This window comes from Mustela erminea, chromosome 5, assembly GCF_009829155.1.
Source record: "Mustela erminea isolate mMusErm1 chromosome 5, mMusErm1.Pri, whole genome shotgun sequence".
Lineage (NCBI taxonomy): Eukaryota > Metazoa > Chordata > Mammalia > Carnivora > Mustelidae > Mustela > Mustela erminea.
Genome location: NC_045618.1, coordinates 69,876,799 through 69,894,753, shown reverse-complemented (window position 1 = coordinate 69,894,753; position 17,955 = coordinate 69,876,799). Strand labels below are relative to the sequence as shown.

Genomic DNA, 17,955 nt, shown 5'->3' with positions numbered 1-17,955 from the left:
AGAGACACCATTGCTTTATCTATATTGGTATGGCATATGTTATTACTTGGCACATTAGCCAACTAATATTTCTTTTCTGGCTTAACTTGGTCCCATGTAGGAAAATTGATTAAGAATAGCAACGGGGGACGCATGGGTGGCTTAGTGGGTTAAAGCCTCTGCCTTTGGCTCAGGTCATGATCGCAGGGTCCTGGGATGGAGCCCCGCATCGGACTCTCTGCTCAGCGGGGGACCTGCTTCCTCCTCACTCTCTCTGCCTCCTCTCTCTCTGCCTTCTTCTCTGCCTACTTGTGATCTCCATCTGTCAAATAAATAATAAAATCTTAAAAAAAAAAGAATAGCAATGGGAAATATAATGTAAGTCTTTTATCCTAGAACCAAGATATCAGGTTTCATTCTCCTCCACTGGGAGCTATTTTCTTTTGAGGTGTTTTTCAAGAAGAGTTGCTTGGTCAAAGCATATTCTCTGATTTCTCAAAATAAGGTGTGGCAATTTAAACATTTTACTTATTTATTTATTTGAGAGAGAGAGAATGGGGGAGAGAGAGAGAGGTTCTCCAGCAGACTCTCTACTGAGCATGGAGCCAGCCCTGGGGCTGGATTACAGGACCATGACATCATGATCTGAGCCAAACAAAAAGTCAGATGCGTAACCAACTGAGTCAGGTGCCCCAAGATGTAGCAATTCAATGAAGAGAATGGTTGATCTACACAGGCTAAGGTGATTTCTTGTAATTTTTTTAAATTAAAATATGTTCTTCATATGAGGAATATTTCAGGAATAGTGACTTTTTCCTTCTGTAGAAATTCTAGGATATTTGAGTAGTCAGTGGTTATCAGTAGAGTATTTTTTAATGGTGAGCTACTAAAGATTTATCTTTCAACTTCATTTACTAATCATTGGAAAAAGGAGTGAATTGGAATACCCAAAGTTGTACAGATTTTTCTCCCAAACTCGTAAAATGGAGTGGGGAGTTCACAGACTCATGGGAGCTGCTCATGTTGACTTAAGAGGACTGAAACTGGAAATAGAGAAAGGTGAAATAGTTTAGAATTGAAAAGGAACATTCTAATTACAAGAGCATGTCAGTGGTAAAATTGGGAAGTGGGCTCTCTATAGTGACTGCTTTGCTGTGCCACCCACAGTCCCCTTCCAGACTGCAGAACATATTTCCCAAGCTACCAGGAATGCTGCCTATATACAACCCTCAGCTGTCAATCACTTCTGGGAACCCATAAGCTGAGGAGAGCTGTTTTTCTAAAGTCACCTCTTCTTGTTGGAGTCATACAGCATTCAGTGAGAATCACAAAGTATAATGGTGTGACACCCTTGATCCAACTCTAAAGTCCTGTTCCATCTCCAGATCTCCCCATAAATTTGGCTGAACACTTTTTTTGTTACAGTATCAACAGCCCAGCTCCATCCTCTGTCCCTCTGTTTCCTCCACTCTCCCACAGGTGCTAATGGAAAGAAGACTTGCAGATAAACTTCTTCTTCTTCTCCTTTTTCTTTTTTACTCTTGCCATTAAAATTTTAATTTTGGGGGAAACATGAACACTTAAATAAAACTCTTTATTTATATATATATTTCTCAATTTTTAAGTTAACATATAATGTATTATTTGCCCCAGGGGTACAGGTCTGTGAATCATCAGGCTTACACATTTCACAGCACTCACAATAGTACATACCCTCCGAATGTCCATAACCCAACCACCCTTTCCCCACCCCCCACACCCCAGCAACTCTCAATTTGTTTTGTGGGATTAAGAGTCTTCTTTTTTTTTTTAAGATTTTATTTATTTATTTGACAGAGAGAGATCACAAGTAGGCAGAGAGGCAGGCAGAGAGAGAGGAGTCTCTTACGGTTTGTCTCCCTCCTGATCCCATCTTGTTTCATTTTTCCCTCCCTTCTTCTATGATCCTCTGTATTGTTTCTCAAATTCCTCATATCAGTGAGATCATATGTAATTATCTTTGTCTGATCGACTTATTTCATTTTGCATAATGCCCTCTAGTTCCATCAATGTCGTTGCAAATGGCAAGATTTTTTTTGGCTACATAGTATTCCATTGTGTGTGTGTGTGTGTGTGTGTGTGTACACACACACCACATATTCTTTATCCATTAGTCTATTGATGGACATCTAGGCTCTCTCTATAGTTTGGCTATTGTGGACATTTCTGGTATAAACATTTGGGTGCAAGTGCCTCTTCAGATCACTATATTTGTATCTTTTTTTTTTTGAAAGATTTTATTTATTTATTTGACAGAGAGAGAGAGAGAGATCACAAATAGGCAGAGAGAGAGGGGGAATCAGGCTCCCTGCTGAGCAGAGAGCCCAGTGCAGGGCTTGATTCCAGGACCCTGAGACAATGACCTAAGCCAAAGGCAGAGGCTTAACCCACTGAGCCACCCAGGCACCCCACTACATTTGTATCTTTAGGGTAAATACCCAGTAGTGTGATTGCTGGGTGGTAGGGTAGCTCTATTTTCAACTTTTTGAGGAACATCCATACTGTTTTCCAGAGTGGCTGCACGAGCTTGCATTCCCACCAACAAGGTAGAAGGGTTCCCATTTCTCTGCATCCTCACCAGCATCTGTCATTTCCTGACTGGTTAATTTTAGCCATTCTGACTGGTGTGAGGTGGTATCTCATTGTGGTTTTGATTTGTATTTCCCTGATGCTGAGTGATGTTGAGCACTTTTTCATGTGTCTGCTGGCCATTTGGTTGTCTTCTTTGCAGAAATATCTGTTATGTCTTCTGCCCACTTCTTGATTGGATTATTTGTTCATTGGGTGTTGAGTTTGATAAGTTCTTTATAGATTTTGGATACTAGCCCTTTATCTGATATGTCATTGGCAAATATCTTCTCCCATTCTGTTGTCTTTTGGTTTGTTGACTGTTTCCTTTGCTGTGTAAAAGCTTTTGATCTTGATGAAGTCCCAGTAGTTCATTTTTGCCCTTGTTTCCCGTGCCTTTGGCAATGTTTCTAGGAAGAAGTTGCTGCAGCTGAAGTCAAAGAGGTTGCTGCCAGTGTTCTCTTCAGGGATTTTCATGGATCCCTGTCTCAAATTGAGGTCTTTCATCCATTTTGAGTCTATTTTTGTGTGTGGTGTAAGGAATGGTCCAGTTTCATTCTTCTGCATGTGGCTGTCCAATTTTCCCCAACACCATTTGTTGAAGAGACTGCCTTCTTTTCATTGGACATTCTTTCCTGCTTTGTTGAAGATTAGTTGACCATAGAGTTGAGGGTCCATTTCTGGGCTCTCTATTCTGTTCCGTTGATCTACGTGTCTGTTTTTGTGCCAGTAGCATAGTGTCTTGATGATTACAACTTTGTAATAGAGGTTGAAGTCTGGAATTGTGATGCCACCATCTTTGGTTTTCTTTTTCAACATTCCTCTGGCTATTCGGGGTCTTTTCTGGTTCCATATAAATTTTAAGATTATTTGTTCCATTTTCTTTTTTGAAAAAAATGTTGATGGTGTTTTGATAGGATTTCATTAAATGTGTAGATTGCTTTTGGCAGCATAGACTTTTTCACAATATTTGTTCTTCCAGTCCATGAACATGGAATGTTTTTCCCTTTCTTTGTGTTTTCCTCAATTTCTTTCATGAGTACTTTATAGTTTTCTGAGTGTAGATTCTTTGCCTCTACATATCATATCATCTGCAAAGAATGAGAGTTTGACTTCTTTGTTGATTCGGATGTCTTTAAATTTGTTGTTGTTGTTGTTGTCTGATTGCTATGGCTAGGACTTCTAGTACTATGTTGAATAGCAGTGGTGATAGTGGACATCCCTGCCACATTCCTGACCTTAGCGGAAAAGCTTTCAGTTTTTCCCCATTGAGAATTATATTCCTAGTGGGTTTTTCACAGATGGCTTTGATGATATCGGGGTATGTATCATCTATCCCTACACTGTGGAGAGTTTTGATCAAGGAAGGATGCTGTACTTTTTTAAATGATTTTCCAGCATCTATTAAGAGTATCATATAGTTCTTGTTCTTTCTATTATTATTGTATTGTATCACACTGATTGATTTGTGAATGTTGAACTAACCTTGCAGCACAGGAATAAATCTCACTTGGTCGTGGTGAATAATCCTTTTAGTGTACTGTTGGATCCCATTGGCTAGTATTTTGGTGAGAATTTTTGCATATGTGTTCATCAAGGATATTGGTCTGTAATTCTCCTTTTTGATGGGGTCTTTGTCTGGTTTTGGGATCAAGGTAATGCTGGCCTCATAAATTGAGTTTGGAAGTTTTCCTTCCATTTCTATTTTTTGGAACAGTTTTAGGAGAATAGGTATTAATTTTTCTTAAATGTTTGGTAGAATTCCCCTGGGAAGCCATGTGGCCCTGGGCTCTTGTTTGTTGGGAGATTTTTGATGACTGCTTTAATCTCCTTACTGATTATAGGTCCATTCAGGTTTTCTATTTCTTCCTGGTTCAGTTTTGGTAAGTTTTTATGTCTCCAGGAATGCATCCATTTCTTCCAGATTGTCTAATTTACTGGTGTATAGTTGCTCATTATATGTTCTTATAATTGTATGCATTTCTTTGGTGTTGGTTGCGATCTCTCCTCTTTCATTCATAATTTTATTAGTTTGGGTCCTTTCTCTTTTCTTTTTGATAAGTCTGGCCAGGGGTTTATCAATATTATTCATTCTTTCAAAGAGCCAGCTCCTAGTTTTGTTTATTTGTTCTACTGTTCTTTTGGTTTCTATTTCATTGATTTATCCTCTGATCTTTTTCATTTCTCGTCTCCTGCTGGGTTTAGGCTTTCTTTGTTGTTCTTTCTCTAGCTCCTTTAGGTGTAGGGTTAAGTTGTATACTTGGGACCTTTCTTGTTTCTTGAGAAAGGCTTGTATTGCTATATACTTAAAATCTCAGGACTGCTTTTGCTGTGTCCCAAAGATTTTGAACAATTGTGTTTTCATTTTCAAGAATTTTTTCAATTCTTCTTTAATTTCCTGGTTGACCTATTCATTCTTTAGTAGGATGCTCTTTAGCCTCAATGTATTTGGGTTATTTCCAACTTTCCTCTTGTGATTGAGTTCTAGTTTCAGAGCACTGTTGTCTGAAAGTATGCAGGGAATGATTCCAATCTTTTGTTACTGGTTGAAACCTCATTTGTGACCCAGGATGTGATCTATCCTGGGGAATGTTCTATGTGCACTAGAGAAGAATGTGTATTCTGTTGCTTTGGGTTGGCATGTTCTCAATATATCTGTGATGTCTATCTGGTCCAATGTGTCATTTAAAGCCTTTATTTCCTTCTTGATCTTTTGCTTAGATGATCTGTGCATTTCAATGTGGGGGTGTTAAAGTTCCCTACTATTACTGTATTATTGTTGATGTGTTTCTTTGATTTTGTTATTAATTGGTTTATATAATTGGCTGCTCTCATGTTAGGGGCATAGATATTTAAAATTGTCAGATCTTCTTGTTGGATAGACCCTTTAAGTATGATATAGTGTCCTTCCTCATCTTTTATTATATTCTTTGGCTTAAAATCTAATTTGTCTGATTTAAAGATTGCCACCCCACCTTTCTTTTGATGTCCATTAGCATGGTAAATGGTTCTCCACTCCTTCACTTTAAATCTGGAGGTGTCTTTGGGTCTAAAATGAGTTTCTTGTAGGCAGCATATTGATTTTTTCTTTTAATCCACTCTGATACCCTGTGTCTTTTGATTGGGGCATTTAGCCCATTCAGGGTAACTGTTGAAAGATATGAATTTAGTGCCATTGTATTGCCTATAAGGTGACTTTACTGCATGTTGTCTCTATTCCTTTCTGGTCTGTTACTTTTAGGTTCTCTCCTTGCTTAGAGGACCCCTTTCAGTATTTCCTGTAGGGCAGGTTTGGTGTTTGCAAATTCTTTTAACTTTGTCCTGGAAGTTTTTCTTTTTCTTTTTTTAAATCTCTCTCTCTCTATTTTCAGTGACAGCCTAGCTGTATATAGTATTCTTGGCTGTATATTTTTCTCATTTAGTGCTCTGAATATATCATGCCAGGCCTTTCTGGTCTGCCAGGTCTCTGCAGATAGGTTTGCTGCCAATCTAATATTTCTACCACTGTGTGTTATAGACCTCTTGTCCTGAGCTGTTTTCAGGATTTTCTCTTTGTCACTAAGATTTGTAAGTTTTACTATGAGATGATGGGGTGTGGACCTATTTTTATTCATTTTGAAAGGGGTTCTCTGTGCCTCCTTGACTTTGATGCTTGTTCCCTTCACTATATTAGGGAAATTCTCTAGTATAATTTGCTCTAATATACGTTCTCCCCCACTCTCTCCTTCTTCTTCTGGGATCCCAATATTCTGATATTGTTTCATCTTATGGTATTACTCGTCTCTTGAATTCTCCCCTTGTGGTCCAGTAGTTGTTTGTCTCTCTTTTGCTCAGTTTCTCTATTCTCCATTATTTGGTCTTCTATATCACTAATTCTCTCTTCTGCCTCATTTATCCTAGCAGTAAACACCTCCATTTTTTATTGCATCTCCTTAATAGTTTTTTTTTATTTCAACGTAGTTAGATTTTAGTTCTTTTATTTCTCCAGAACGAGATTCTCTAACATCTTCCATGCTTTTTTCGAACCCAGCTATCACTTTGATAATCGTTATTCTGAACTCTAGTTATGAGATATTACTGATGTCCATATTGATTAGGTCCCTAGCCATTGGTACTACCTCTTGTTCTTTTTTTTTTGTGGTGATTTTTCTGCCTTGTTATTTTATCCAGATAAGAATAGATGAATGAGAGAACAAAGTACTAAAAGAATGGCAAAGACTCCAGAAAAATATATGGTAACCAAATCAGAAGAGACTCAAAACCAGGGGGAGAAGAAAGAGGAGGGAAAAATGTATGTATGTATTTGTGTGTGTGTGTGTGTGTGTGTGTATGACTGGTGAACAGAACAGAGCAACCCACTTGATTTTGGGTGTATTCTGGTCCATTAGAAGAAACTACCTCCCAAAATTTTAAAGAAAAAAAGAACTTATATAAAAATATGAGTAAACATGATGAAGGTATGGAATATGACTATAAGGATGAAAATTAAAAAAGATTCTAAAAAAGGAATTGACAAGATAAGAAGTTGATTGGAGAAAAAAAAAAAAAAAAGAGGAGAGAATGCAATCAGGCCCGAGACTAGAATAAAACCATACACTAGATTTAGAGTATATTTTGATCTATTAGAGGAAATTGTATCCCAAAATTTTAAAGAAAAAAACCCCTATATGTATACAAAAAACAAGGTTAAATGCAATGAAGGGATAAAATGTGATTTTAAGAAGGAATATTTAAAAAGATTTTTAAAAAATATATTGATAAGAGAAGGTAGTTAAAAAAATTAAAATAGGAAAGAGAAAAATTAAAAAAAACAGAGTACAAAAAAATAAAATTAAAAAAATTTAACTTTGAAAGACTAAAGGGTCATGGGAAAAAAGCCATGATTTCTATGTGTTGCTTTCCCCTAGCTCTAGAGTTCTCAGTGACTGGTGAACTTGGTCTTGCCTGGATGCTCTTACTGGTCTTCTGGGGGTGGGGCCTGTTGTGATTCTCAAATGTCTATGTGCAAGGGGGAATTGCTCTGCCTTTGCCAGGGGCCAGGCTAAGTAATCTGCTTGGGTTTGCTCCTTGGAGCTTTTGTTTCCTGAGTGCTTTTGGTACAGCTTTGGAGGATGGAAATAAGGGTGGCAGTCTCCAAATCTCCAGCCTTGTAGGAGCTGAGAGCTTGGGCCCCCACTCCTCACTGTGCCTTCAGAGAAAAGCTGTCATTCCCTCCCATTTCCCTGGTCTCTAGCTGCACTCTGAGCTCCCCTGGCCTGTGACCAAGCATTTCTATCTCTGGTACACTGATCCATTTGGAGAGGAGGAAAGGGGTCTCTCCGGATCTACTACTTGTGGGGACCCTGCTCAAAGAGCAGTGGTCTGACTGTGCCTTGGATCACAGTTTAAGGTAACCCCGAGCTGACAGGTCCCACCTCGGCTCTGTCTGTGCAGCCAGATTTCCTACTCCAATAACTGGGAGCTCTGCCACACTGAGACACCCCTGGTGTTTCTGTGACTCCACGGGTCCTGAGACCACACTGTTCCTGTGGGGGCTCTACCCCCGACTTAGTGTCTGGAGTGACATCCCTCAGTGGAGCAGACTTCTAAAAGTTCGGATTTTGTGCTCCGCTGCTCCACCACTTGCCAGGAGCTGGCCTCTCCCCCTCCAGTCTATCTTCCCGTTGCTCAGGATTCACTTCTCTGCACATCCTACCTTTCAGAAAGTGGTCGCTTTTCTGTTCCTATAATTGCTGTTCTTCTTCCCTTTGATCTCCTGTTGAGTTTATAGGTGTTCAGAATAGTTTGGTAACTATCTGGCTGAACTCCTGGACCTGATGATATTTTAGTCTGCTACTCCCCTGCCATCTTGCTTCCTCCCTCTTGCTGATAAACTTCTTGCACATAGATGATCTTCTGAATCTGCTGCCCAGAAATCAGACTATACCTAAATAGGGCTGTTTTCTCCATGGAAGGCATTTCCTTCAGCATTCATCTATGAGAGCAGATGTAATAGTCTTCCTTTGAAATAATTTTCTTCCAATTTTCTTGTGGTCTTAGCATCAATTAGGCATCTGTTAATAGAATCCTACTAAAATTTTATGGAAGACAGGATCTTAAGAGGATGATTCAGAAGAAGGATTTCAGTTTAGGGAAATGATTAAAGAGAACACACTTTCTGTACAACTTTTAGTAGGCTTATTGTTCAGGTGAAACTTAGCAAATCGATTATTCTGTTTTAAGAATAGGAAGGCTAAATTATATGTGTGTTTGTGCATCCAAATAATGCACAACAGAATTTGCAAGGATTTATATAAATTAGGCAGGACATCTATACAATTGATTACTTTTCCTCAACAAATCATTAAATTATCCGTGCTGAAGGACTACATCGTTTATCACCTTGCCTTCCTCCTGCCACCCCCCACTTCCCACTGCCATAGGAGAGCATCCTTCAGCAGCTGATTTCAGACCTCCCTGTGTGACTCTGACACAGCACAAGCACTGTGTGAATAAGAAAGGAGAAAAAGGAGGGGAACATCTGTATTTTTCAAAATAAATAGATTCCAAAGATATGAGTATGATGCTCATTGTAATGTAATAAGATCCTGTTCACCAGTCTGTTGTTAGAGGATTAGGGCCAAGCTTTATGTCTTATTCTAGTGTGGTTCTGACAGCAGTGGAATTAGAAAAAAAAACAGAAATTGCTGCTGTCTACTGAGCATTTGTGTCAGGGGGCCATGACTGCAAGCTGTCTTGGGATCAGCAGATTTTAAATACGGTAGTATGTTCTTTGCTGCGTTCAAATCCCTTTGCTCTTTAGGGTTCATTTTCTTTCTAAAGAGGCAAAACATAATTACCACTGAAAATGTAGCAAAAAATAATAAATATAGATGTATTAAGAACATGGGCTTTGTAGTCAGACAGATTCAGGTTCCAGTCTTGGCTCTGCCACTTACAGGTGACCTTGGAAGAGTTTTCTTTTCTTCTATTTTTTTCCTCCCCAGTTGTCCTTTAATCAATTTATGTGACACCCCAAATTCTAACAGCACACAGATGTATACCATAAAATGATGTCTCCTTTCCATTCCAGTTTTTGTTCATTTCCTTTTTCTAGTAGCAATTACTGAATAGTTTCTTGTGTCTTTCAAGAAATTTTCTATGTATGTAAGAGTAGAGTTATGTGTAGTTATGTTCCTGCTTCAAACCACAGTTAGAATCTCATCGTCTATATGCAGTGTTCTGCACATGCTTATTTTTAATCTAGCATGTAACTGAGAGGATATTTTATATTAGCACATATAGACCTATCTTATTATTTTTGAATAAAATTTTTATTTTATTGAACTGTATTCATTCTATCGAGTAGATGAGCCATAACTAAATAGGTATACCATGGTATGTCTATCTAATCCTTATTAATGGGTATTGATAGTTTATAAGCTAATATTGCAATAAACATTGTTGTACATCCATCTTTGAGCTCCTGTATGATCAGTTGTTTTAGAGGAAATATCTATTTCAAAGTAGGTGAGCATTAAAATTTTTGATAGATTTTGCAAAATAGGGCAAATGTCTCTCTTTCTCTGACCCTCAGTTTTCTATTCTATAAAATGGGAGTAGCAACAGTACCTATCTTGCAGGGTTGTTGTGAGGATTAAATGAGATAAGATCCATGACTGGAGTTACCAGGCATAGAAAACTAAAATACAGAATGCCCAGTTAAATTTGAAGTCCAGAATAATAATGTTTTAGTATAAGTATATTCCAAATACTGTATAGGGGCACTTACACTAAAAAATGACTTGTTGTTTATCTGAAATTCAAATTTAATTGAGTATCACTTGTTTTATTTGGAAACCTTGTACATGAAGGCTTCAGCACAGTCCCTGGAATACAGTAAGTACTAAATAAATGTTGGTTATTATAATTCTTATTAGGCATTCAGGGAAATGCTGTCACTCAACAAGTGTTTTTGGCAATAATGATTCTGTATTTTCATTCAGTCAACAAAAATTTATTGAGTGCATACTAGAAATTAGGCATTATTCTAGGTCATGAGGATGCAGTGATGTATAAAGTAAGATCTGTCTGGGCAGGAAAATATTTTTGTAAGTTATAGCTCTTACGTGGGCTTGAGATTAAAGAAGAAACCAAACACGTCGTATGTGGATTGTCTGGTTAATGAGGGGAGGTCGGTTATGTCAACCTTCTTGATTGTCTCTTTAGTACTCCAACATGTCATCTGTAGCTTTGAAGAAATTATCTTTTCAGGAATCTATGTTGCTAATAGGCAGTCAGAGTATTGAAGTATGGAAAGGATGACAGGAGACTTATGGAGCCCACAAGATCTCCCTCTGCCCTTATGCTTCAGCAATGGGCTTGGTATCTTGCTCAGAGCAAATGCTTGATTTCTAGCCTCTGGAGCTAATAGTTCGATGGCAGGGAGCATGGTAGGTGCTCTCTCACTCAAAATTACATTCTCAAGTCTCTAGATGTCTCATCAGGAGGAAGCAGATTCAGATCAATTTATCAAACTATTACTATATACAGTTGCCAACTCTCACCACATTTTCTCAGAACTCAGATTATCTGATGTTCTAAGAATAGGCATGTAGTTAGTGGGTGTATTTTAAAAAAGTTCCTTTCTTAAGGTAATTCTAGTTACCATTCTGTGGAAGTTTAACTTCATACGTTTTATGGTGACTTTGGAATTTAAATTTCATGAATCCCTTTCTGGAATTTTGGCTAATTATTTAACAACTGGCTTGTGAGTTTACTAAGGTGAAGTCTCTATCATTACGGCAGCCACAGCCTGATTGAAAGAACCATTAACTAGATTATATCATTTCAAAACCTGGAATAGTTACATGATGATACTGAAAACTGAAGCTTATTTTAAAATTTTGGAATTTCTGGATTCAGTGCAATGAAATGAATTAACTTGCTTTTGGAATATACATATACTGTAATTCCTTTATGAGAGCAGAAGAGCTTTCCCTGACAAAGGTAAAGGCAGAGTTTGTTGGTGCAGGTCTGTGGAGCTGGGTGTCGTCATCACAGCCCATGAGGCCATCCTGTTCTTCCTCACAGAACTGTGATGTAAGCTTGATTCAAACATGAGCCCCCAAGAACAGCTGCTCTACACATAGAGAGACAGGGATAGTGTTTTCATTATTTAAGGATGGTGACGAAATGCAGTTGCTGTTTAAGCTAAAATCTTAGAAGAAGTTGAGAAATATTTCAAAGATGAGCTTTAAAGCAAATCTTCCTGTCTGCTGCTCCTGCTGGTATGTCTTTGATGTTGTGTCATCAGTGGTGTTAGTAGTGGGTAGGACAGTAAAAATGGTGGGATACAGATGATTTAAATTCACTTGCAGGTCTTTATCAGCTTATACTTATTCAGTAAGTTTGGATACTTTTGTAGCTATGATCCTGAATTCTCACTGAAATATACCTCTGAGATCCTAGTATTATCATTACCTGCCAAGATAGACTAGGAAATAGTATTTTTGAAAATACCTCCTTTGTTTGGGGTTAACAGATTTTTTGACAGATATATACTCAAATAAGGGGTTTGGCCAAGATATCACACATGACCTACTGTAATTCCCATGGACACCAGCACACTTATACTAATTTCTTTTCAATTGCTTTGGTTTTACAGAGGGAAATAATAAGATACTAGACTTAAAAAAACAAGTTAGAGAGAACTTATGTGAGAAAACTCAGGTTTTGGTTTGTTCTCCCAAATAGTGGCTGTTGCTGTTTATCTGTTCAAACTTAACTATAAAACATGAGTTTTGAAATGTGTAAGAGATCCTGTAGAGTTGGTTCCCTTTTTACTTTGATTTTCCATTTGGGTGGAAAAGTTAGGGTGCAGTCTTTCCTAGACCTTATAGTAGATGGGAAGGAGGAATAAGTTTGGAAATGAAACTTATTATCATCTGAGCTTCTCCTTAAAGCAGATGGCACTTTCAGTAGAGACTTAAGGGCAATTCAGTAGCAGTGCATTTTGTATAAATAAAGACAGGGTCTCTATCTCAGTCCGTTCATATCAACTTTAATCTGAGATACTGTCCCCTGAGAAATGTCACTAATGCTCCAAAGGAGGTGGTGTCCGGGAGGAATAAACCAGGACATAATCCATATCTGTAAAAATAAATAAAACGAGATTTAGAAGGCTTCCTAGGTTCTCCCATTGTTGTCGAGCTAGATAAAGTGCAGGAAAGTGTGGCATTGGAAAAGCGATTGAATTTTGGCTAAAGATGAAAATGCTGCAATTGAAAACTTTCCAGAACAACATGTACTTGGATCCGTATTAAAGAAAAATTCTTTGAGTGTTTAAGCCAAATGACCCAGCAGGGTTGGTAGTGTGAGGCATATTTCACAGTTGTATAAATATTTAAAACTGTTTTCCAGCCTATAAAACAAGTAAATTAGGTTTTTTTTTTTTTTTTAAACTGCAGAATGAAATGAATCTGCCCACCTTCACTTGTTGGGGAACCTGTCCTTCTCATCCCAGCCCATTCTATTAAAAAGGGATTGCTAGGAAAGAAGTGTGCGGAAAGCTTTTAACTCAGAAAACAAAGCTGGTTTATGTGTTAGGGAATTTCAGAAGGGGCGATTAACATCATGGTAGACTGCCACACGTGGTTTGTTTCCAGAGGGCCCGTCTCCCCTATGTGTCGCAGGGGGCCCAACCAACTAAACACAATAGCTTTTTATCATAAACCCTTTTGAATCTGGCAAAGGGTAGACTAGGGACTCCATTATATAGTAAGCCTAAAAGAAAGCAGGGCAGCATCTTGGCCCTATTGTTCTCAATTCTGAGCTGCTGGTCCTAGCCATTAAATGGCTACCAAGCCTGTCCTTTAGCCACAGTGTTGATGGGTGATTGGTAAGTGTTCTTTCACATTCAGTCTTCCAAGGCTGTTTTTTACCATTCATTGTTGTTTATGTCCTTTACAAAATTTTTATCCTTTTCCTCTTACTTCTATTTTAGCTATTGGCGGTGGACCTCTTTCTTTTGCCTCTGGCTAAACAAACTTCGGAGACAATGGCAGTGATGTTTTATTTCTATATTTTTTTAATATAGAGTCTGAAAAGAATGTCAATGACTGAATTTATTACTGCTCCCCACCCATCCCAACTGGCCACTGTTCTGGTCGAGGAAAAACAAGAGTTAATAGCTGGTATTTAAAGCTGTCACTGTGGGTGATGGAAAGATCACACAGCCAAGAGTTAGGCATCTTGAGTTTAGTCCCAGGGATACCCCTAACTCACTGGGTATCCTTGGGCAAATCACTTGGCCTCTCTGAGCCTTAGTTCCCACACCACTCAGGTGAAAGACTGTTTTGCAAGGTCCTTGGAATTTAGCATTCTAGAAAAGTCTTATCTGCTTCTGTTATATGATGTACCATGTGAATACATTCCCTTGATTGTTCTCTATTCCTGAAAACAATTAATTTTGTTTGTGTTCTTAGACTACAGAATGAAAAATGGATGAATGTCAAAGTGGGAGACGTCATTAAATTAGAAAATAACCACTTTGTTGCTGTGAGTATTTAGTATTGTTACAGAATTTATCTCAGATTAAAATAGCATATGTACTGAAGCATTTACATTTGCAAGTTTGGTAAGTCTATGCTAATTCATAATAATTAAGAAGAGAATACCAGAATGTATTAGTAAAAAGTCTCAATTATAAAATGCTTTTGAAAACATATTGATTAATTACTTTAAATAGTGTGGTAACTCAGGTAAGTCTGAGTAGTTATCTCTTTTTCAATTTCCCTTGTGATCTTTTAAATTAGTAGACACAAAAGATTTTAAATCAAGCTGTCAATCACTTCATATAAATAAGAGCTTTTAAAATGCTCCAGAGTACTTTAAGAATGCATTTTTTCTCACATATTTTGAATCCTATCCCTCAATAATAGAATTATTACTGTTAATTTGCAATATAGTTTAAGACAGTATGTGCTTCTTACTGAGTGACCACAATCAGAAAATGTCTTGATTGTTCTGAACTAATAAAATGCAGTTTATGAACTTTTGCTTTACATATATATCAAATGCACTATAATTTATATTCTCAAGCTGCCTATGTTACAGTTTCCTTGTTAAAATTCAGGGCATCAGTTCAATGACGATAATACATGTGATGAACTGTAGCTCATATTAACTGAAGGGCAGTAAGAGGTAACAGGTCAGAGATGAAAAATTCAAGTTATTGTAGTCTTTATGTCAAATACACACTAGATTACTTAGGACAATTTTTGTGTAGAGTGCAGTTTTATGTATTAAGCTGTGTTCTTCATTAAATTTGAGACATTTTCCCACAGGAAAAAGAAGTTGCCCCAAGATCTATTTATAAGAATAACTCAGTGGAGACTCCTAACCATTCCCTTTCAGAAAACTTTTTCATTAATGCACTGTCTGTGCATACTGATCTTCTAGAATAGCCTGTGCTAAGGAGACGTGGGACCGGCCAGCTGCAAAAGAGCTCACCCTCTAAAGAGAAAAGGGTTTATGTCCCTAACAACCTCAGTTCTTTGGAAAATAGCTGAAAACCAAAAATAAGCACAAAGGTTTTGGCACAGCCAAGACAGAGGTCTCACAGTCCGTGTTCTGTGGCCTCTGCTCCTTGTACATAAGACAGTCTGCTGCATTCTCACATTTTACAATTGACTCTCAAACAACATGGGTTTGAATGGCATGGGTCCCCTTGTATGTGGTCCCCGCCCCATTCCCCCCGCCGATATACATGGTATAATACTGTAAATGTATTTTATCTTCCTTACAACTTTCTTAATAACATTTTCATTTCTCTAGCTTACTTTATTATAAGAATGCCATGTATAATACATACAACATACCAAAATAAGTGCTAATCCACTGTTTATGTTATCAAAAAGGCTTCTGGGCAACAAGAGGTTATTAATAGCTAAGCTTTGGGGGAGTCAGAAGTTACACATGGATTTTTTAAAAAGGTTATTTATTTATTTATTTATTTGAGAGTGGGGGAGAGAGAGCATGAGAGGGGAGAAGGTCAGAAGGAGAAGCAGATTCCCCATGGAGCTGGGAGCCCAATGTGGGGCTCAATCCCAGGACCCTGGGATCATGACCTGAGCCAAAGACAGATGCTCGACCAACTAAGCCTCCCAGGTGCCCTGCACACAGATTTTTGACTGCATGTGAGGGTTGGTGCCTCTTTCTCCCATGTTGGAGGGTCAGCTGTATTTACTTTAATATTAGACACAATTTAAATTAGCTTATCCAGCTTACTTTCCAGCTCATTAAAGATTAATAACAGTACATTAGTGCATCTGTTAGGAGAAAACACCCTGTAGGAAAGATGGAGACAGATATAGGTAGGTATCCTTTGTTGTCTGAAAGCAGAGCATTTCTATGAGCCTCGAATAAGCCGACCTGATGCAAAGCAAAGAAACAATTACCATTAATTTATATGGACAACTTTTTGAGTATTCCCAGAGCCCTAAAATAATGTCTTAGGCCTTTCTGATACCTTAGGACACATCTTGCTAACGGATGCACAAAATGAGATAAAACACAAATGTTCACAGACCATTCAAAGTTATGGCGTCTTCATGTCAAAATGCTGAGGTTAGCTCCCCTAGGAAAGAACTTGGTGGGGCTGTTACTGCTCCCTGTGCACATGACCTTTGTAAGGGCTTGCTGCAAAGCAAAGGTTGAATGCTATTTTTGCTTTTCCTTTTTTCATAAAAGTAAAAATCCTTTTTGGGTTTCTTTCAGTTAGTGAAAACAAGCACTAATGTAGGTCTTCTGTAAAATGAAGTGTTATAATGCAAACACCCAAAAAGCTGGGGGTATCTATATAGTGGAAGTACTCCAAAGGGAACTGGGTGAGAGCTGGGTCTGCTCCATTCCTTCAGTGATAGCAGTCTTTGTTCTCTGCCTTTGGTTTCTTCATGTGTCACATCAAGGTGCTAGACCATTATATGATCTCCAAGATCCCTTCCAGCCCTATGTGCTGTGATTGTCTCAACTGAGATGACTACAAGACTCTTGAAGGCAAAGAGCATGTTGATTTGCCGGCTCTTTCACACCTAGTGCCGTGTTGGATCGTAGGGGGCAGACAGTAAGTGTCGGCTGAATGAATGTCAGTCTTTTTTTGTAAGAAAGAAGACAGAGGGAGAAAATGTTAAAAACTTTAAAAGTTCAGGGTGTTCTGGATGAGTGGGGTACTAATATACATCTACATGCGCTAATTAAGAAAAAAGCTAAGATACAGTCAGGAGTCTTTGCTTAAGAAGAAAGGGCTTCATGCCACTTGTTTGAGTTCTACTTTCAATTAAAATGATTACAGTGAAAGTTTTGCTGCAGCTAGATAGTTAACCTGAACCCTCAACTTTTTTTTTTTTAAACTGACATATATAGAATTCTAAAAAGTATGCATTAAAAAAATTTTTTTTGGCAACTACTTTATGCCAGAAATGGTGTCGGGTTATAGAGGAATTAGCAACAATTAAAGTATGCCACACGTTTAACTGTTGTATTATTTGGAATTGAATATTTCAGTGGCAATGCTAGGTATATTCCTACTTCAGGTATTCGTAAAAATTGTGCACTTAAAGAGCCCCCTGTACATGCTCTAACAGGGATAAATGTTAGACTGAAATCACTTGTTCACTAATACTCCACACTCTAGTGTGTTCACTTATCACATTCTTTGGGGTGAGACCCAGAAAGGCAGGAATCAAATGTATGTCTCAAATCTCCTAACTCTGTAGGACCTCACGGCCAGCTTATCTGTGCTCCAGTTTGCCTTCTAGCCTTGGAATTGTAGTTTGTATTTCTCTTGGTCTTCATTCTTAATTTAGTTGTATTTTCCATGTTATAGTACACATGCTTGCATGTTCTTGCAAAACTATCTATGGATTGAGGCATGGAAGGCAAATGTACATGCAAGCAGCAGGCAGAAGAAAACTAGTCCAATGGGCATATTATTAGCATTGCTTTAAGATGAATTACACATTTAGACAAGTTTCCATGAGGTCATGATCTGTGTGTGCCAGCACTGTCCAATAGAACTTTCCGCAGTGAGGGAAATACAACTTTGTGCCACCCAATGTGAAGACCATAAGCCCCATGTAGATACTGAGCCCTTAAAATTTGGCTAGTGCAATTGAGGAACTGAATTTAAAATTGTATTTAATTTTAATTAATTTAGGTTTTTTAAAAAAGATTATTTATTTATTTATTTGAGAGAGTGCAAGAGGGAGAGGGAGGAGCACACACCCTGCTGAGCAGGAAGCCCAATGTGGAGCTCCATCCCAGGACCCCTGGATTATGACCTGAGCCTAAGGCAGATGCTTAGCCAACTGAGCCACCCAGGTGTCCCAG

General features: G+C 38.1%; 1 protein-coding gene across 10 annotated transcripts in view; it reads left to right on the top strand.

Annotated features, from left to right (window-relative positions):
* The window catches only part of ATP8B4 (ATPase phospholipid transporting 8B4 (putative)), a 268,272-nt gene that overhangs the window by 108,378 nt on the left and 141,939 nt on the right, over positions 1-17,955 (top strand). For 9 of the 10 annotated variants that reach the window (XM_032343690.1, XM_032343682.1, XM_032343688.1 and 6 more), the window contains one exon: positions 14,052-14,124. In XM_032343690.1, coding sequence (XP_032199581.1) covers positions 14,052-14,124 — 73 coding nt within the window. Of the gene's footprint in view, positions 1-14,051; positions 14,125-16,670; positions 16,691-17,955 lie in introns of those variants that run through there. The other variant, XM_032343692.1, reaches the window with a different exon arrangement.